At 33.6% G+C, this 16407-nt stretch overlaps 1 protein-coding gene across 5 annotated transcripts; it reads left to right on the top strand.

Moving 5' to 3' along the window:
• The first annotated feature begins 12724 nt into the window (after positions 1 to 12724).
• On the top strand, positions 12725 to 14804 carry LOC131655318 (uncharacterized acetyltransferase At3g50280-like). 5 transcript variants are annotated; one of them, XM_058925202.1, is made up of 3 exons: positions 12725 to 12871; positions 12982 to 13046; positions 13153 to 14804. In XM_058925202.1, exon 3 carries the CDS (start codon positions 13234 to 13236, stop codon positions 14644 to 14646), a length of 1413 nt encoding a protein of 470 aa, XP_058781185.1. In that variant the 5' UTR covers positions 12725 to 12871; positions 12982 to 13046; positions 13153 to 13233; the 3' UTR covers positions 14647 to 14804. The 5 variants fall into 5 exon arrangements, with proteins under 5 accessions (XP_058781185.1, XP_058781186.1, XP_058781188.1 ...); XM_058925203.1 differs by having other exon boundaries at positions 12733 to 12871; positions 12985 to 13046; XM_058925205.1 differs by having other exon boundaries at positions 12733 to 12871; positions 12985 to 13046; positions 13141 to 14804.
• The last annotated feature ends 1603 nt before the right edge of the window (positions 14805 to 16407 follow it).

Below are 16407 nucleotides of genomic sequence, written 5' to 3'. Positions count from 1 at the left end.
ATTATACATTCCTTTAGTTTTAGAAAAAAATAATAAAACAATTGTCACGATAGTGCCGTTTGTCACGTAAGCTTTTTGTAATGGAAGCTTGACGTTAGGAACTAACACCAATAAAAAAGTGAGATATAGAAACTCAAACAAAAAAAATTCAGAGACCAAAATAAAAAATACGAGGGACCACAAAACTACTTAAACTTTTTAATTTAAAATTGACAAATAAATATGATTTTAACTAATGAAAATGAGAAAGATTATGAATAAATAATGATTTTTTTATAAGAAAATATAATGTAATTAACAAAAATGAAACTTGTTGAAATTAGTATGTGGTATTTTACTTGTCATAAATACAATAACTTGAACTCTATTTGAGTAGGAGAGAACAAAGAAGACCTGCAAAATAGAAAATTGAATACTTATTAAATACTTCAATTTGTTGACAAAAATATACATATAACAACGACTAATTTTAATTGTTATAATATGTTTACTTTTTCTCAACAACTTTATTATTGTTAGGAAAAATAACTTATGTCAACAAAATTTGTTGTTGCTAGAAATAATACAATATATATTAGGTGGGACTTAATATATATATATATATATATATATATATATATATATATATATATATATATATATATATATATATATATATATATATATATATATATATAAGAGAATGAGTAAATTATATGAGAATGTAATAACAATCATTGGATTTATATTTGATGGTTGAGATTAAAATATGTTTTTTTAAATTTGATTAATAATTTCTCTTTCCTCTTAATGACACATGATTTATTAAAGATCACAATTTAATCTCAACCATTTCTTTTTCAATCTAATAGTTCTTATTCATTCTCACATTCTCATATAACTTATCCATTCTCAATATATATATATATATATATATATATATATATATATATATATATATATATATATATATATATATATATATATATATATATATATATATATATATATCGATACCATCTACCTAGGAGAACTCAATGCTAATCATTAGATTAAGTAGATAATTTTGGTGAAAACAAGTGCAAGTATCGATAATAAATGTTCATCGAGACTATCTACCTAATTCAATGTTTAATATTGAATCCTCCTATCTCTTATTTTAAAAACCCTCTTATCTCTTATCTCAACTATTAATTTAAGTTATTGTAATATATTAGAATTTTTCTTTACCCACCTCCCTATGGGGGTCACCCCCAGCAAAAACCCAAAACTGCCCCTGCTTCGAAGATGCATCTCCGAAGTTATTTTTTTTTTGAATTTTTTTTGACTTCGGAAATGCATCTCCGAAAACACCAAAAAAGTGGTGTTTTCGGAGATACATTTCCGAAGTCAAAAAAATTTAAAAACCGTGAATATTTTCGGAAGTTCATTTCCGAAAATATTGCTGCATATACAAATTTCCCTCCTTCACTATTTCATCATTTTTCTCCAAAACTTCCCCAAACCCTCTCCAAAACCCAATCAATCTCTATCCATTTTTCGTCCTAAAATCAAGTTTCAAACCGTTGATCACGTTAAAGGGAGCATAGAAAGCTACAATTTCAGGTAAACATCTCTCATTTCATCCCCTATTTCACTACATTGATTCAACAAATTTATGCTGAAACTGATATGGTTCGGAAGTTCATTTCCGAAATATATTACCTAACAAATTTCGGAAATGAACTTCCGAAATATGCCCTGGCAGTTAAAAAAAAATTGTTTTGGCTAACTTTTGCTAATTTCTTCATTTGTTAGGTATGGTGCATCCGGACAACATTGTGCAAGACGTTGACGCAGTAGTTCCAGTAGTTGTCAGCGTTAATAACGATCCGGTTATCGACGTTAATCATATGATCAATGCGGTTGATGTTCGGCAAGAATTTACAAATGATCGGAGCTTCGGTAGTCGCGAACAATTGATTGAGTGGGTTAGGAACGAAGCTAGTAAACTTGGATTTGGAATTGTTATTTTAAGGTCGGACAACGGAAATAGTAGGCGGAAAGCTTTCGTTGTTTTGAATTGCGAACGGGGTGGGAGTTATGTACAATCAAACCGGGTGCTAAAACACGACGACACGGGAACGAGAAAGTGTGGGTGCCCTTTTAAGTTGCGTGCTACTCGGAGGGTTGATGATTTGTGGCGGTTAACCATAATTTGTGGAATTCATAATCATGCCTTGGATGTTAAGTTACACGGACATCCAATGGCGTGTCGTTTGTCCCGCGAAGAGAGGAATGTGATATCGGACTTAACGATAGTCAAAGTGGCGCATCGCAACATACTTGCCGATTTGAAGCGTAAGAAACCGGATAGCGTTTCAAATATCAAACAAGTTTACAATGAACGACACAATCTCAAATTTTTGAATATGGGCCCTCGGTCGGAAATGCAACAACTTTTGAAACTACTAGGCGATAACAATTATGTTTCAAGCTTCCGAACCTCCGAGGACAAAGTTACGGTGCGTGATATTTTTTGGACTCATCCCGAAAGTATCAAATTATTCAACACATTTCCAACCGTTCTAGTCATGCATTCGACGTACAAGACAAACAAGTATAGGCTTCCTCTTCTAGAGATAGTCGGTGTGACCTCGACGGACAAGACTTATTCGGTCGGGTTTGCTTTTTTGGAGTGTGAAAAAGAAGACAACTTTACATGGGCCTTGGGAATTTGCAAGTCTTTGTTGGTTGATCAAGAGGTTATGCCAAACGTCATTGTCACCGACCGGGACAATGCTTTGATGAATGCGATTGATACCGTATTCCCGACATCGACCGCGTTACTTTGTCGGTATCACATAACTTGCAACGTGAGAAGTAAGTTGAAACCCGCGGTTGGGACAAAAGATAGGCCGGATGAAAACGGTAAAGTTATCAAATCCGGTGTTGTGGTTGAGAGGATAATGGCGGCATGGAGGGAAATTTTGGATGCACACTCCGAAGAGGTGTATACCGAGAAATTGGTACACTTTAGGTCTTTGTGTGGTTCCATTAAGACATTAAGTCATTACGTCGAATCCACCATTCTTGACAAAGTTAGAGAAAAAGTTGTGTGCGCTTGGACAAATCGAGTTAGACATCTTGGTTGCACCATGACTAACCGAGTTGAATCCGCACATGCGGTCTTCAAGAGGTGGTTGGGTGATAGCAAGGGAGATTTGTGTCGGGGATGGGACACCGTCAACCAAATGCTCCAAAATCAACACAATGAAATTCAAACATCGTTCGGTCGGAGCAAGACGGTTATGGAACACCGGTATAAGGGCCAAATTCTATTCTCCCAATTGATTTACAACATATCCCGGACGGGTTTGAATTTTTTGTTTCATGAAGCGAAACGGTCGGAGACCACGGGCCCAGATAGTTCTTTATGTGGGTGTACCATTAGAACTACATACGGCCTTCCATGTGCTTGTATACTTTCAAAAAAGAAGAAGTTGAATTCACCAATACGCATGGATGAGGTAGCCGACCATTGGAAGAAACTTCGTTTTGATGATTTTGACCCGCCGAAGGAAAATGACTCCAAAATCACCATCTCCGACAAGTTGGAAGTGATAATGGAGAAGTTTGCTAAAGCGGATGACACCACCAAAATGCACATAAAAGAACAATTGCGGAAAATTGCATTTCCGAAGACCACCGATTTGAAACCGCCATCTCAAACGGTTAAAACAAAAGGTGCACCGAAAAAGTCTAAAGTTACACAAGAAGACACATCAACAAAACGATTTTCATCCTACTTTGAACATGTTGATGCATCATTCCCGGATTCACCGACACCGAAGTCCAAGTGTAGTGGTAACAAAGGAGCCCGTATTTCGAAGCCACCTCGAACACCGCCGATCAAAAAATCACTGATTGTCTACATTGATGAGATGCCACTTTTTATGCACAAATATATCGATAACATCGTTGATGTTGGAGGCGACGACAATTGTGGATATCGGGCCGTTGCGGGTTTTCTCGGTAAAGGGGAAAATAATCACACTTTAGTCCGACGGGAACTCATTGCGGAGTTGACTTCGTATCGGGACATCTACGGCCGACTATATGAAAATCAAGAAAAGTTTGCGAAAATTCATGATGCACTTGTTCCATCACTTACCGGTATCGCTCCGATTTCGAAGTGGATGCCATTCCCCGAGATGGGTCATCTAATAGCAAGTGCATATGATATGGTGTGCGTCGATTTGACGAGGTTTGGACTAAATGAAACTTTCTTTCCTCTACATAGTCGACCGCCGTTGGACGCGTCGGGCCGCATCATATGCATCGGGTATCTACGATCGCGGCACTTCGTTTAAGTGTTTTTGAAACCGGGTTGTCCTATACCAGCTACTTCTTGTCAATGGACGGCACATCGTTCAAATGAGGCGGAGACTTGGCCGGATCCGTTCGTTTCGAGAATGGCGGAGTTTGAAGAAATGATGAGCAAAAAGCGCGAGCAAAATAGAGAGCGGTCGAAGAACGTACCTATTTTTGACTTAGGATCCACCGATTGGTTCGGTGAATTTTAGTTTGTTCCGGATCGTTTTTGTTTGTAATGATCATTTTTGTATGTATTGTTGTTTATCATGTAAAATCGGACCGATTCAATACATATATAATATAAGTATGTTTTATGTCATCATTGTGTAATTTAAGTCTATTTTGAATTCCATTTGTCCAATTTACACAACACACTAAGAAATCAACAAAATGCAAAATTTATGTCTGTTTCTGCATAATTCGGAAATGAACTTCCGAAATATGCTTGTCTGCCTCCTATTTTCGGAAGTTCATTTCCGAAAAGTCCCCTGAGGCAGGATAAGGTTTGTTGGGCCATCATTGCTCCAATAAGTCTATAAATACAACACACTCTTCTTCATCCTCTTCACACCTAGAAACACAAATGACACAAACCTACCCCCACCTAGCATTCGTCTACTTCACCACCGGCTACCCGATGCCGTTCCAATTTCGCTTCTCGCGCGACACGCCGTTTGCGGAGTTGATAACGTCGCTCAACACGCTTTTGCGCTATCCCGAGAATCGAAAGGTTGTCAAGCTCGAGTATCGCTCGCCATCGCTTAACGACGAGGGAGCCATTGAATTCACACCTTTTGAGATCAAGAACGACGAAGATTTAGCGGTTATGTGGACAACGTTCGACCGATTTTCTTCGAAGGGCCCGATCGAGTTGGACGCGAAACTTCAAAGATCGGCGGACGACGTTATCAAAATGTTGACTCATCCCCACCTACCCGTGTTTAACAATATGTAACTTTAATCTTATGTAATGTGATCGATGTAATTTTCACCCGATTAAATAAAGCGAATCGTTCTTGTTTTTCATCTTTCTTCTGTCCAGACAATATTTCGGAAGTACATTTCCGAATTCCTCCAAGGGGGGTGAATTCGGAGATGAACTTCCGAAAACACCACATTTTCTGAAAAATAACTTTATTTCGGAGATGCATCTCCGAAATCAATATTTTATATTAAAAAAAAACACTTTTTCGGAGATACATTTCCGAAAACAACTTTTTTTTCAAAAAAAGTACATTTTCGGAAATGAACTTCCAAAAATAGAGGTATTGTGGTAAATTCACCAGAGGTGGCCAAAAAGATTAGGAGGTGTGTGAAGAAATTTTCATATATTATGTTTTCTCAACAATCTTATTATAGTTGAAAAACTAACTTATCTCAATAACAACTATTGTTCTAAAAAATAATATGTTTATGAATATAAAAACAACTAATTATAAATTTTTTTCTCAACAATCTTACTATCGACGAGAAAAATAACTCATCTAAACCAAGACTATTCTTTATAGCAACAACATATTATATTATTGAAAATAATACAATATTTAATAGTAATTTAATTTGTCATTGTAAATGATATTGTACAACTTTTTTAAAGACATTATTTTCGTTGAAAATATACAATACTTTTTGCAGCAACATTAGAAAATTGATGGAGAAATTAAATATTTATAGCAATAACATAACTCATCGCTGGTAACATTATAAAAATTACAATATTAATATGTCTTGGATTTATTACATCGTTTGGATTTACATCGACCCCAGACCCAATGTAAAATATATTTTTCGCCCGATGTAAAAAGTGTTTTTTGTACTAGTGATTGTTTACGTACACATTTTTCTTTATGTATATCAACAAAAATTAGTTAAATAACTTTTTTTGGCATAGTTAAATTAGTCAAAAGTTTTGGAGCTACACAATTGATTTAAAATCTCTTAATGTAAAACTAAGTGAATAAAATGCAGTAAAAGAAATTCATAATCAGAAACTAAAACTAAAACTAAATAAATACAGTAGTAGAAACCCTTAAATAGGACCAAAACTAAAAAAATGCAGTAGCAGAAACCTAGAATTAGGGACTTAACCTATATATATTTAGGGACTAAAACAAAAAATATGTCAATTTACAAGGACGGTAAGACGATACAATTCCTGAATTTTTTTCATCCCCAATCTTCATAGAAGTAACCCAGAATTAAGGTGCAAAGGAAGAAGAGGCATTGGAAATGGATGACACTTCAACACTTATTTATGGTGAAAAATATTCTCTTGTTGCTTCTATCAACAAATTCAATAATCAAATAGATTCAACCTTAACAACATATTCAAAAAAATTCTCTTGTAGCTTCTAACAACAGATCACATAATCAAATTGATCCAACCTTAACAACACATCCAAAAAAATTCTCTTGTTGCTTCTAACAACATATCCAATAATTAAATAGATTTGGCCTTTAAAACCTATCAAAAATTTATTCTTGTTGATTCTAACAACATATCCAACGCTTCTGGTCGTGCGTAAATCGGAGTTACAGATCTTAAATTATGGTGGATACAAATAGAGTACGCTTAGCGGGCACACTATCGCTAAGCGCAAATTCACTTTCCAGCACACTATATTTTCACATTTTTTTCATTTCAAGGGTTATGGTTTTGGTATTTTTGAATCTCAACTCCATCACCTTCATTCTTTTGATGTTAGAGCTTAGAAAACAACATTTGGACGTTGTAATCGCATGATCCGGAGTCAAAGTCTCTTTGCTTCTGATTGACACCACGAAAGATTTGGTTTTTTTCTTCATTCTTCTTTTTGTAAGCTTTATTTGGTGGGGTTTGTTTGTAAGTAGACTTTGTTTGTATATATATTTATTGCTCATGGTATTGTATAAAACCTCTTTTACAAATCAATGTTGATGTTTATCCTTGTTTTTGCTTTGTGCTAAGATTTGAGTTGCTTTAGACATAAACCCCTCAAATCTTGTTCTTGGATGGATATTTATTAGTTTCTGAAAATTCTCCAGTACATGGTAGATACATGTTAATCCTGATGTTCCACCATTAGAACATGACATCGAGACAGATGTTGTGACATCTGATCCTGATACAAAATAATAGTATTCATATGTACATTTGCACACAGATAAATTACAGAATGGAAACCAGATAAGTTAAGATCAATGTCTTCACTCAAATAATAATATCAAGACAAATGTCTTGACATCATCTACTGACAAAACACATATTTACCAACCTGAAAGATATGTAGAAGATAGTTGTAGAATGGTAAATAATACAGAGGAATTGTTAACCTAGTTCAGTGCAACAATGCCTAATCTGGGGGCTACCAAGCCAGGAAGGAAATCCACTATCAATAGTATTAGTTCAAAGCTAAATAGTCCCAGTTTACAACTTGTTTCCTAATCATTACTCAGTGCTACTTCTGCCTAGAAGTCGGCATCTAGACCTGGAAAATCAATATCCCACCTCCAATCACCGCAGTGATAAATAATAGCCACAAACCCTGTGACAAAGGGAACCCAAATAGAAATATTACACTTTCCAATAAAAGCATATAGTCTTGCTTCACAGCTTCAACTAAGAAAAATACTTGGTCATGCTTAAAAGCTTCAATTAAGAGAAATACTCAACTCTATGCTTAAAAGCTTGAAGAGTGAGAACAATAACTTGACTAACAGTCAAGTAACAGAGAGTCTACCATACTATATCAAGGGATACATGGGTGACTTGCACACACACACACACACACACACACACAAGAGACTCTCAAAACTGCAGACCTAAGACTCCCCTATTTTACAATTGTCAAAAGTTACTTTTTCATTAGGTTAGGGTTTTCTTAAATAGACTTTAGCATTCCACGGGCTTCAAAGCCTTTTGCCCTAATTCTTTCTTAATCCATATGCTAAAGACTACACCAAATCTGCAGAGCCATCTTTTTGAATCTTGGAACAAATCTTCAAGTTTCCTAAATTGTTCAATCAACCAATATTGAGAACTTTAATTATGTCTTGACTTGATTATAAACTTCCAGATTAAATTTTCTTAACATGTGAATATTATTGAGATATATATGAAAGAAATATCATAAAACCAAATCAAATTTGTCACGATTTAAAACATCTTGTACTGATGTTCTAGTTCAGAATGTCATGACATCTTGTACTCAATCTTACTCAACCTAATTTACAACTTCGTGCTTAGCATCTGTCATGAACCATGTTTTAGCAAAATTGTTGCCAACCCTAAAACCATGGAACTAACGGTTTCTAGATTCTAGAGATAGATTTTAGAGTTGATATTCATTGTGGGTATCGAAGCTTAATGCTTATGTGTTGTTTGAGTTAATATCGTTGACGGGAGTAATACAGTTGTTCTCGCAACTTTGCGTTAGATATAACCTTTGTTGTGGTGCATCTCTTAGGTGTTTCAGAAATGAACACTGATGTGAGAGATACTTGATGATTTTGACGAGTAAATTAGGTTGAGTAAAATTGAGTAATAAATTTAAGTATTTGACGGGTATATGAAATTCAATCCCGAGAGTTCTCTCATATCCAAAGAATATATTTATTTTTTGTTAATAACTTTACTTTTCGCACCTCATACTTTAAAATCCAATTTAACCTAAACTAAGAAAAGCGAAAACTATTGAACGACATTCTTTCCCTCGCACCGATTACTGTGGATATGATAAAATCCAAAATACTTCTAATCATTTCTTCGCCACTTTAATGCGTCAACAATCCCAAAATTTAAATTTAATTTTATTAAAGGGTTTTAAAATGTTAAAAACTATGGCGAGCAGAAGTATCATGTCTAAATCGAAAGTCGTCTAAACCGAACTCGTTATTGGAACCTCAAATATGCACACAAACTTTAGTATTGGATAAAAATCATACAAAGATTAACCAATTAAATTCTCAATCAATCGTTCTAATGAAATCACCTATGCAACCAATTTCCAATGAAAATAATAGAAAAGCTCAGAGTATCAAATTATCGAACATTTGACGTGTGAACGATGTTTTCTTCTTCTTCTTTGGTGTTTCAGGAGAGGAGGTTCGACAAAGTTTTATTTCTAAAAAGATTTAATTTCTATACCCTCCAATTGTTATAGAGGGGTGCTTTTATGTCCTCCTTTAGTCTAAACATCGGCAACCGTTAATCTGGGTGGGAGAATCAAGTATGGTATATATGCCAGAAAATTATGGTTGTACTGAAGACCTACATGTGTTTCTTTCCCTTCGACTGAGGTTTTCTCTCCTCTAGTTCTTTTATTGGAATAACAACAGCTAAACTAGCTGCATCTCTTGTGGCTTTCCTTAAAGCAACAGTCGCAAAGAAATTAGATAACAGTCGCATCAAAAAGGCACACAAGAAAGAAAAGATAAGTTAATCTCAAAGGTTTCCTTTCTTTTAGCCCCTACAAATTTAGTAGATAAAATTTGAACATAATTAATATCAACATGAATGTGACCTTTATAACTATGTATGTCATGCTTAGTTGGAACTTCTCGTTCGACAGACTTTTTACATTCATTTAGCAAAACGTTCAAGTAAAACCCACATACGAACCACCTTGGAAAAGAAGGTCGAAAGGCCAAAAAAAGTTCATCGAAAGGTAAAGGTGATTGTTGAACTTGATCTAACCATGTGTCCTATCCGTAGTGTTTCGAGTAGGCTTCTCACTTATTTGTCACTTGTGACTTAGTTAACGTTGTTTGATATAGGATTTTCAACCTACTGGGATAATAAATAGTTATTCTTAGAGACCCTAGTCTTCACTTCGAGTGTTTCCTTTTTTTTGGATGGTAGGGCGAAGTCTATGGAGTTTTCCTATGATCTAGACCATTTGGAATATCAGAAATGAGATTGTGTTTTCTAGTTCTACAACAAACGTGAAAGAAATGGTGGAGATATGTATTTTTTTTTGCTTGAAAATGGTAATTGGGTAGATTAAGGGGAAATTGATGCATCTTCCAAATCACATATTAACTTCAAAATCTTATCCTTTGAGTTGACTAATAGCGGATTGAAATTTTGGCCAGAGTAAAAATACTTGTGTTTCTTTGCTTTTATATTCATACTATGTGATCTGGTGTTGGTGGGCTAACTGAACTGAATTCTAAGGGTCTGTTTGGTTGGGGGTAGATGGAGGGGACAGGAGGAGATATTTAGAATTATATTTGTTTGGTTCATTTTTTATAAGAGGAGGGGAGGGGAGTGAGTGACGTTGAATTAGTAGTCACCCATTCCTTGTTATTTTTTGATTTGTCTTTATTTATATAGAATTATATTTACATGGAATCAAAGTATTGGTTTCTTACTTTTGAGTTTTCAATTATGGATTGCTTAGGTTTCTGTGTTTTCACTCAATATAAAAAGTTAATTTGGTTAATTTGTTTCATATATTTCTTTAGAAAGATACACTAATTATTAAAAAAAATGGGCAAATAATTTTATTACACCTTCGATCTTATTTGAATTGTCGTCATTCATGAAACTACAAACTCAAGTTGCATTCAACACAAAATATATTATTTATTATTATCATTATATTAAATTTCATGTCATTTTATTTTCTATTATTGACTATTATATCCATCCATGTAGTTGAGATTATATGACTACTCTATGATTAAATATAGAAATTAATACAAATACTGTGTGTATATATTACAGATAAAATAAAAGTTTTAAGTCTAATATTATTTGTCCAATTTTTTTAATATTTTAACATTATTTTATCTGCTTTTAATTATATAAATTATTTTATTGGGTTAGATGAATGATCAAGATCAAAGAATTGTTATTAACAAATTGTTTGATTTACGTCGAAGAGCTATAGTTCAACTAATATGTGTTGTTGTTTACTGTTATGTTCGAATGTCTCGACTAATATGTGTTGTTGTTTACTGTTATGTTCGAATGTCTCGTAAGAGAAAATTGTGCTATAGTATGAGCTCTGGGAGAGAAATGGTTCGTGAAGAAATAATGTACCGAATTAGTAACAGTGAAACAAGTAGAAATATATTAAGAATGGGCCCTCAAACTTTTATGATCTTATGTGGTATCTTAGAAAGAGAAGGGAGATTACAAGCTACCCGGTGGTCAAGTGTGGAAGTGCAAGTTGCAAAATCAATTTACATATTAGTCGTGAAGTCAACTTTTGGTTTCGTCCCGTTGAGACTATTAGTCGTCATCTTCATCAAGTTTTGAGAGCTATTTTTGAATTAGAAGAAAAATTTCTTATCCAACCCGATGGCTTAACAGTCCCTCATGAAATTTCTAGTAGTTATAGATTCTACCCATATTTTAAGGTAAAATTGTTTATTACTAAATTATATTCCTTACACAAAAATACTAAAATTTCTAGTATTCATAGATTTTATTGATAAAAAATATTATATTGTGTTAGGGTGTTGGTGCAATAGATGGAACACATATACGTGTCAAAGTATCCATAAAAGATGCTCCTAAATATCGCGGTAGGAAAGACTACCTGACACAAAATGTTTTAGCAGCGTGTACTTTTGATTTAAAGTTTACTTATGTGCTTGCGGGATGGGAAGGATCTGCCTCTAACTCGAGAATAATAAAGAATGCACTAACACGTGAAGATAAACTTAAAATTCCTTAAGGTAATTCAGGATTAACCTAAACGTTATTTATATTACATATTTTAAACTATCACATTTATTATTTACCTTTACTATAGGAAAATATTATCTTGTTGATGTTGGGTTCATGTTGACAAGTGAATTAATTACACCTTATAGAGAAGTTCGGTATCACCTGAAAGAATATTCAGTTAGAAATCCACCCCAAAATTCTAAAGAGTTGTTTAATCTTCGACATTCGTTTTTACGCAATGCAATTGAAAGAGCCTTTGGTGTATTGAAAAAAAGATTTGAGATTTTATCTAATTCAACGTAGTCAAATTATGAAGTGAAAGCTCAAAAATTAATATTTTTGCATGTTGCATTCTTCACAATTATCTAATGAGTGTAGACCCGGATGAAGATTTTATAGTAGAAATAAATACTGAATTTATAAATCAAAATATATCTCATGACAATCATCAAGGTCCAAGAAGTGACAGAGATAAACTTGATTTTCCTCTGGTGTGAAGTTCTTAGATGGTGCTTTTCTTGAAAATGACTCTTTGTGGTCTGTTTATCAGAGTCCTAGTGTTATAAAATAGTTAAAAATAAAAGACTTTGATAATGAGATACGTGAATCAATTGCGGTTTAGATAATAATAATAATAAATAATAGATAGATTATTTTTTCTATGTCACCTTCAAAGTCACACGTTATTTTTCGTATAATTTATTTGGGCGGCTAAGACCTTCTAAATAATAGTTATTTTCCTTGACTACCATCGGTGACTTTCCATTCAAAACCTCATGCTACCATTTTTGACTCACCGGCACCAGCAACACCAAAATGGAAGACAAAGAAGCAGTTGAAGCTTAGACCAAGTTCTCCGTAGCAGTTAACTTCCTCTAGGTACTACCACAATATAAATTCCACCCATGCCTATGTATTGACCACCCAAATATTCTTTGTTTGATTGTCTTCTTCATTGCTAGCTCAACCGACTGACAATTTTATAGCAGTAGATTATCAAGTCTTTGTCCAAAGATTTGCTTGCACAAGGAAGAGAGCATGTACAATTATAAAGGTAATTAACTGATTAATATGATTTTTTTGGAATTGAATTTTTTTTATATTCAGATTTGATTTTCATATCTAGAAAATAATTAGTTGAACTAAAGTTGATTCTGCAGAAAGGAGGAGATCAACCTGTTATTTGCACTTTTGATTTAATAGTTAAAGAAATCAAATTGTGACTGGTGCTAAGCATTAGAATGATGACTTCCTCAACTGTCCAACATGTTTCAGAATGTTTCATCAAACCACTACACCCTATTCCAGATTCAAACCGAATCTGCCATTTGACAACATGGGATATTGCCATGTCGACTATGAACTACATCCAGAAAGGCCTCTTGTTCAAAAAACCAAATAACCAACAAGATTTCATCGATAATCTGTTGGAGAAGCTCAAACACTCGCTCTCTCTTGCACTATTCCATTTCTATCCTCTATCTGGCCGTCTTGTTACACAAAAATCTCAAGACCTTCCATCTTATTCTATTTTCGTCGATTGCAGTAATAATAACCTTGGAGCTAGGTTCATCTACGCAACTTTGCATGTAACCATATCTGATATCCTTGCCCCAATTGATGTTCCACCGGTTGTTAAGTCATTGTTTGATCTCAATAAAGCAATCAATCACGACGGTCACACCTTGCCTTTGTTATCCATCCAAGTGACTGAGCTAGTAGATGGTGTTTTCATAGGTTGTTCCATGAATCACTATATTGGTGATGGAACTTCTTATTGGAAGTTCTTTAACACATGGTCTGAAATATTTCAAGCTCAAGGCCAAGGCTATGATCATGAAAATGTTCCCATTTGGCACCAACCCTTTCACACTCGTTGGTTTCCCGAAGGTTATGGTCCACCAATCAATCTTCCATTCAAACATCACGACGAGTTTGTAAGCAGATTTGAATCACCCAAGCTGAGAGAGAGAATCTTCCACTTTACAGCAGAGTCTATTGCAAAACTGAAAGCAAAGGCTAATAGGGAGTGTAATACAAACAAAATCTCTTCGTTCCAATCCTTATCAGCACATGTTTGGAGAAGTATAACTCGTGCCCGCTGCCTAGCAAATGATAGAAAAACAAATTGTATGGTGGCTATAAACAACCGGCCGAGAATGAAACCGCCTCTTCCTGAAGAGTACTTTGGGACCTCAGTTGATACAGTGAGTGCAGAAGCAACGGCAGGAGAATTGCTTGAGAATAGTTTGGGATGGGTAGCATGGAGGGTTCATGTTGCTGTTACAAAGCATGATGACTTAGAGATTCGAAAGGGTGTGGAAAAGTGGTTAGAGTCTCCTGTTATACTCGACCTTAACCGTCACTTTGATCCGTTAAGCAGTGTGGCAATGATAAGTTCACCACGGTTCAATATGTATGGGAATGAATTTGGGATGGGTAAAGCAGTGGCTGTTTTGTGTGGTTATGCAAACAAATGTGATGGGAATGTGACTGCATATGAGGGATATGAAGGAGGAGGGAGTATGGATTTGGAAATTTCACTTTCTTCAAATGTTATGACAGAATTGGAATTGGATGACAACTTTATGAATGCAGTTTCTGTGACCAATATGTTAGGTACTTCAAGAGGACACACTCTTAATGAAAATTAACACGCATTCCAACAGAAGCAGCTTTTTGTGAGGATACATGATCCGTTAAAATCTTTTAAGTTGTTTTACTTGTTACAGTATGATGTGTATTGCATTTTACTTTCTTTCAACTACTGGTGTGGGTTAATGTCTCATTTGTAGTTGTGGCGTTTGGAACATTAACATTTTAAAAGAGGCTTTTATTTATAGAATTTGATGATTGATTTTGCTAAAAATTAATTGGATTTTATATATATATATATATATATATATATATATATATATATATATATATATATATATATATATATATATATATATATATATATATGAGGAGGGATCAAATTACACCCGAAGAGTTACACCACGAGTTACACTCGTTCAATAACTACATCTCAAATTAATATTTTTTAAATTCAACCGTTGGATTGAAACTTAGTATCATATAGATCATACCTATAAAGTTTGAGCTTAATCTATAATGATTTACTATGTCATTGAATTACATCAAAATTAACGTTACATGAAAGCTCATTTTGAAGTTAATCTTTGGATATCTTGATGATATAGTAAATCATTATAGATTAAACTCAAACTTTATAGGTATGATCTATATGATATTATGTTTCAATCCAACGGTTGAATTTAAAAAATATTAATCCGAGATGTAGTTATTGAACGAGTGTAACTCGTGGTGTAACTCTTCAGGTGTAATTTGATCCATCATATATATATATATATATATATATATATATATATATATATATATATATATATATATATATATATATATATATATATATATATATATATATATATATTTTTGCGAGATAACTTAAAATATATATATATATATATATATATATATATATATATATATATATATATATATATATTTGCGAGATAACTTATATATATATATATATATATATATATATATATATATATATATATACGAGGAGGGATCAAATTACACCCGAAGAGTTACACCACGAGTTACACTCATTCAATAACTACATTTTGAATTAATATTTTTTAAATTCAACTGTTGGATTGAAACATAATATCATATAGATCATACCTATAAAGTTTGAGCTTAATCTATAATGATTTACCATGTCATTGAATTACATCAAAATTAACGTTATATGAAAGCTCATTTTGACGTTAATCTTTGGATATCTTGATCGTATAGCAAATCATTATAGATTAAGCTCAAACTTTATAGTTATGATCTATATGATATTATGTTTCAATCCAACGGTTGAATTTAAAAAATATTAATTCGAAATGTAGTTATTGAACGAGTGTAATTCGTGGTGTAACTCTTAGGGTGTAATTTGATCCCTCCTCTATATATATATATATATATATATATATATATATATATATATATATATATATATATATATATATATATTTGCGAGATAACTTAAAATGTGAGATGAATCGGTGATTGGACTTCTGATGCGCTGCATTGAGTTTTCCGATATGGAGGCGTAGAGGTGTGCATGTTAACACTCCAACACTTAAAATGAGAAATAGTGAATAGTTTAGATGAATTTGAATTACTTGTAAAATGATGCCTTCTCTCTTCATATAACTAAGGGGGTCTATTATCGCTTCACGTGGAATACAACCTATCGTGCTGGAGACTGTCAGATTGATGTGGATTGTGTGTGACGAGCTAACGGTTGGGTTCATCTCCAAAAACTAATATCTGCACGTCCCCATTCTACAGGAGTTGGAAGCAAAGGATTTAAGATTAGGGATTTATACCAT

Source organism: Vicia villosa, linkage group LG3 (assembly GCF_029867415.1).
Source record: "Vicia villosa cultivar HV-30 ecotype Madison, WI linkage group LG3, Vvil1.0, whole genome shotgun sequence".
NCBI classification, from domain to species: domain Eukaryota; kingdom Viridiplantae; phylum Streptophyta; class Magnoliopsida; order Fabales; family Fabaceae; genus Vicia; species Vicia villosa.
Note: the sequence above shows the minus strand (reverse complement) of the source record. Positions and strands in the feature narration are given on the sequence as shown.

Bases quoted from the DNA above. Each gene is read 5' to 3' on its own strand.
- LOC131655318 (XM_058925202.1), top strand. From the start codon at position 13,234: ATGATGACTTCCTCAACTGTCCAACATGTTTCAGAATGTTTCATCAAA.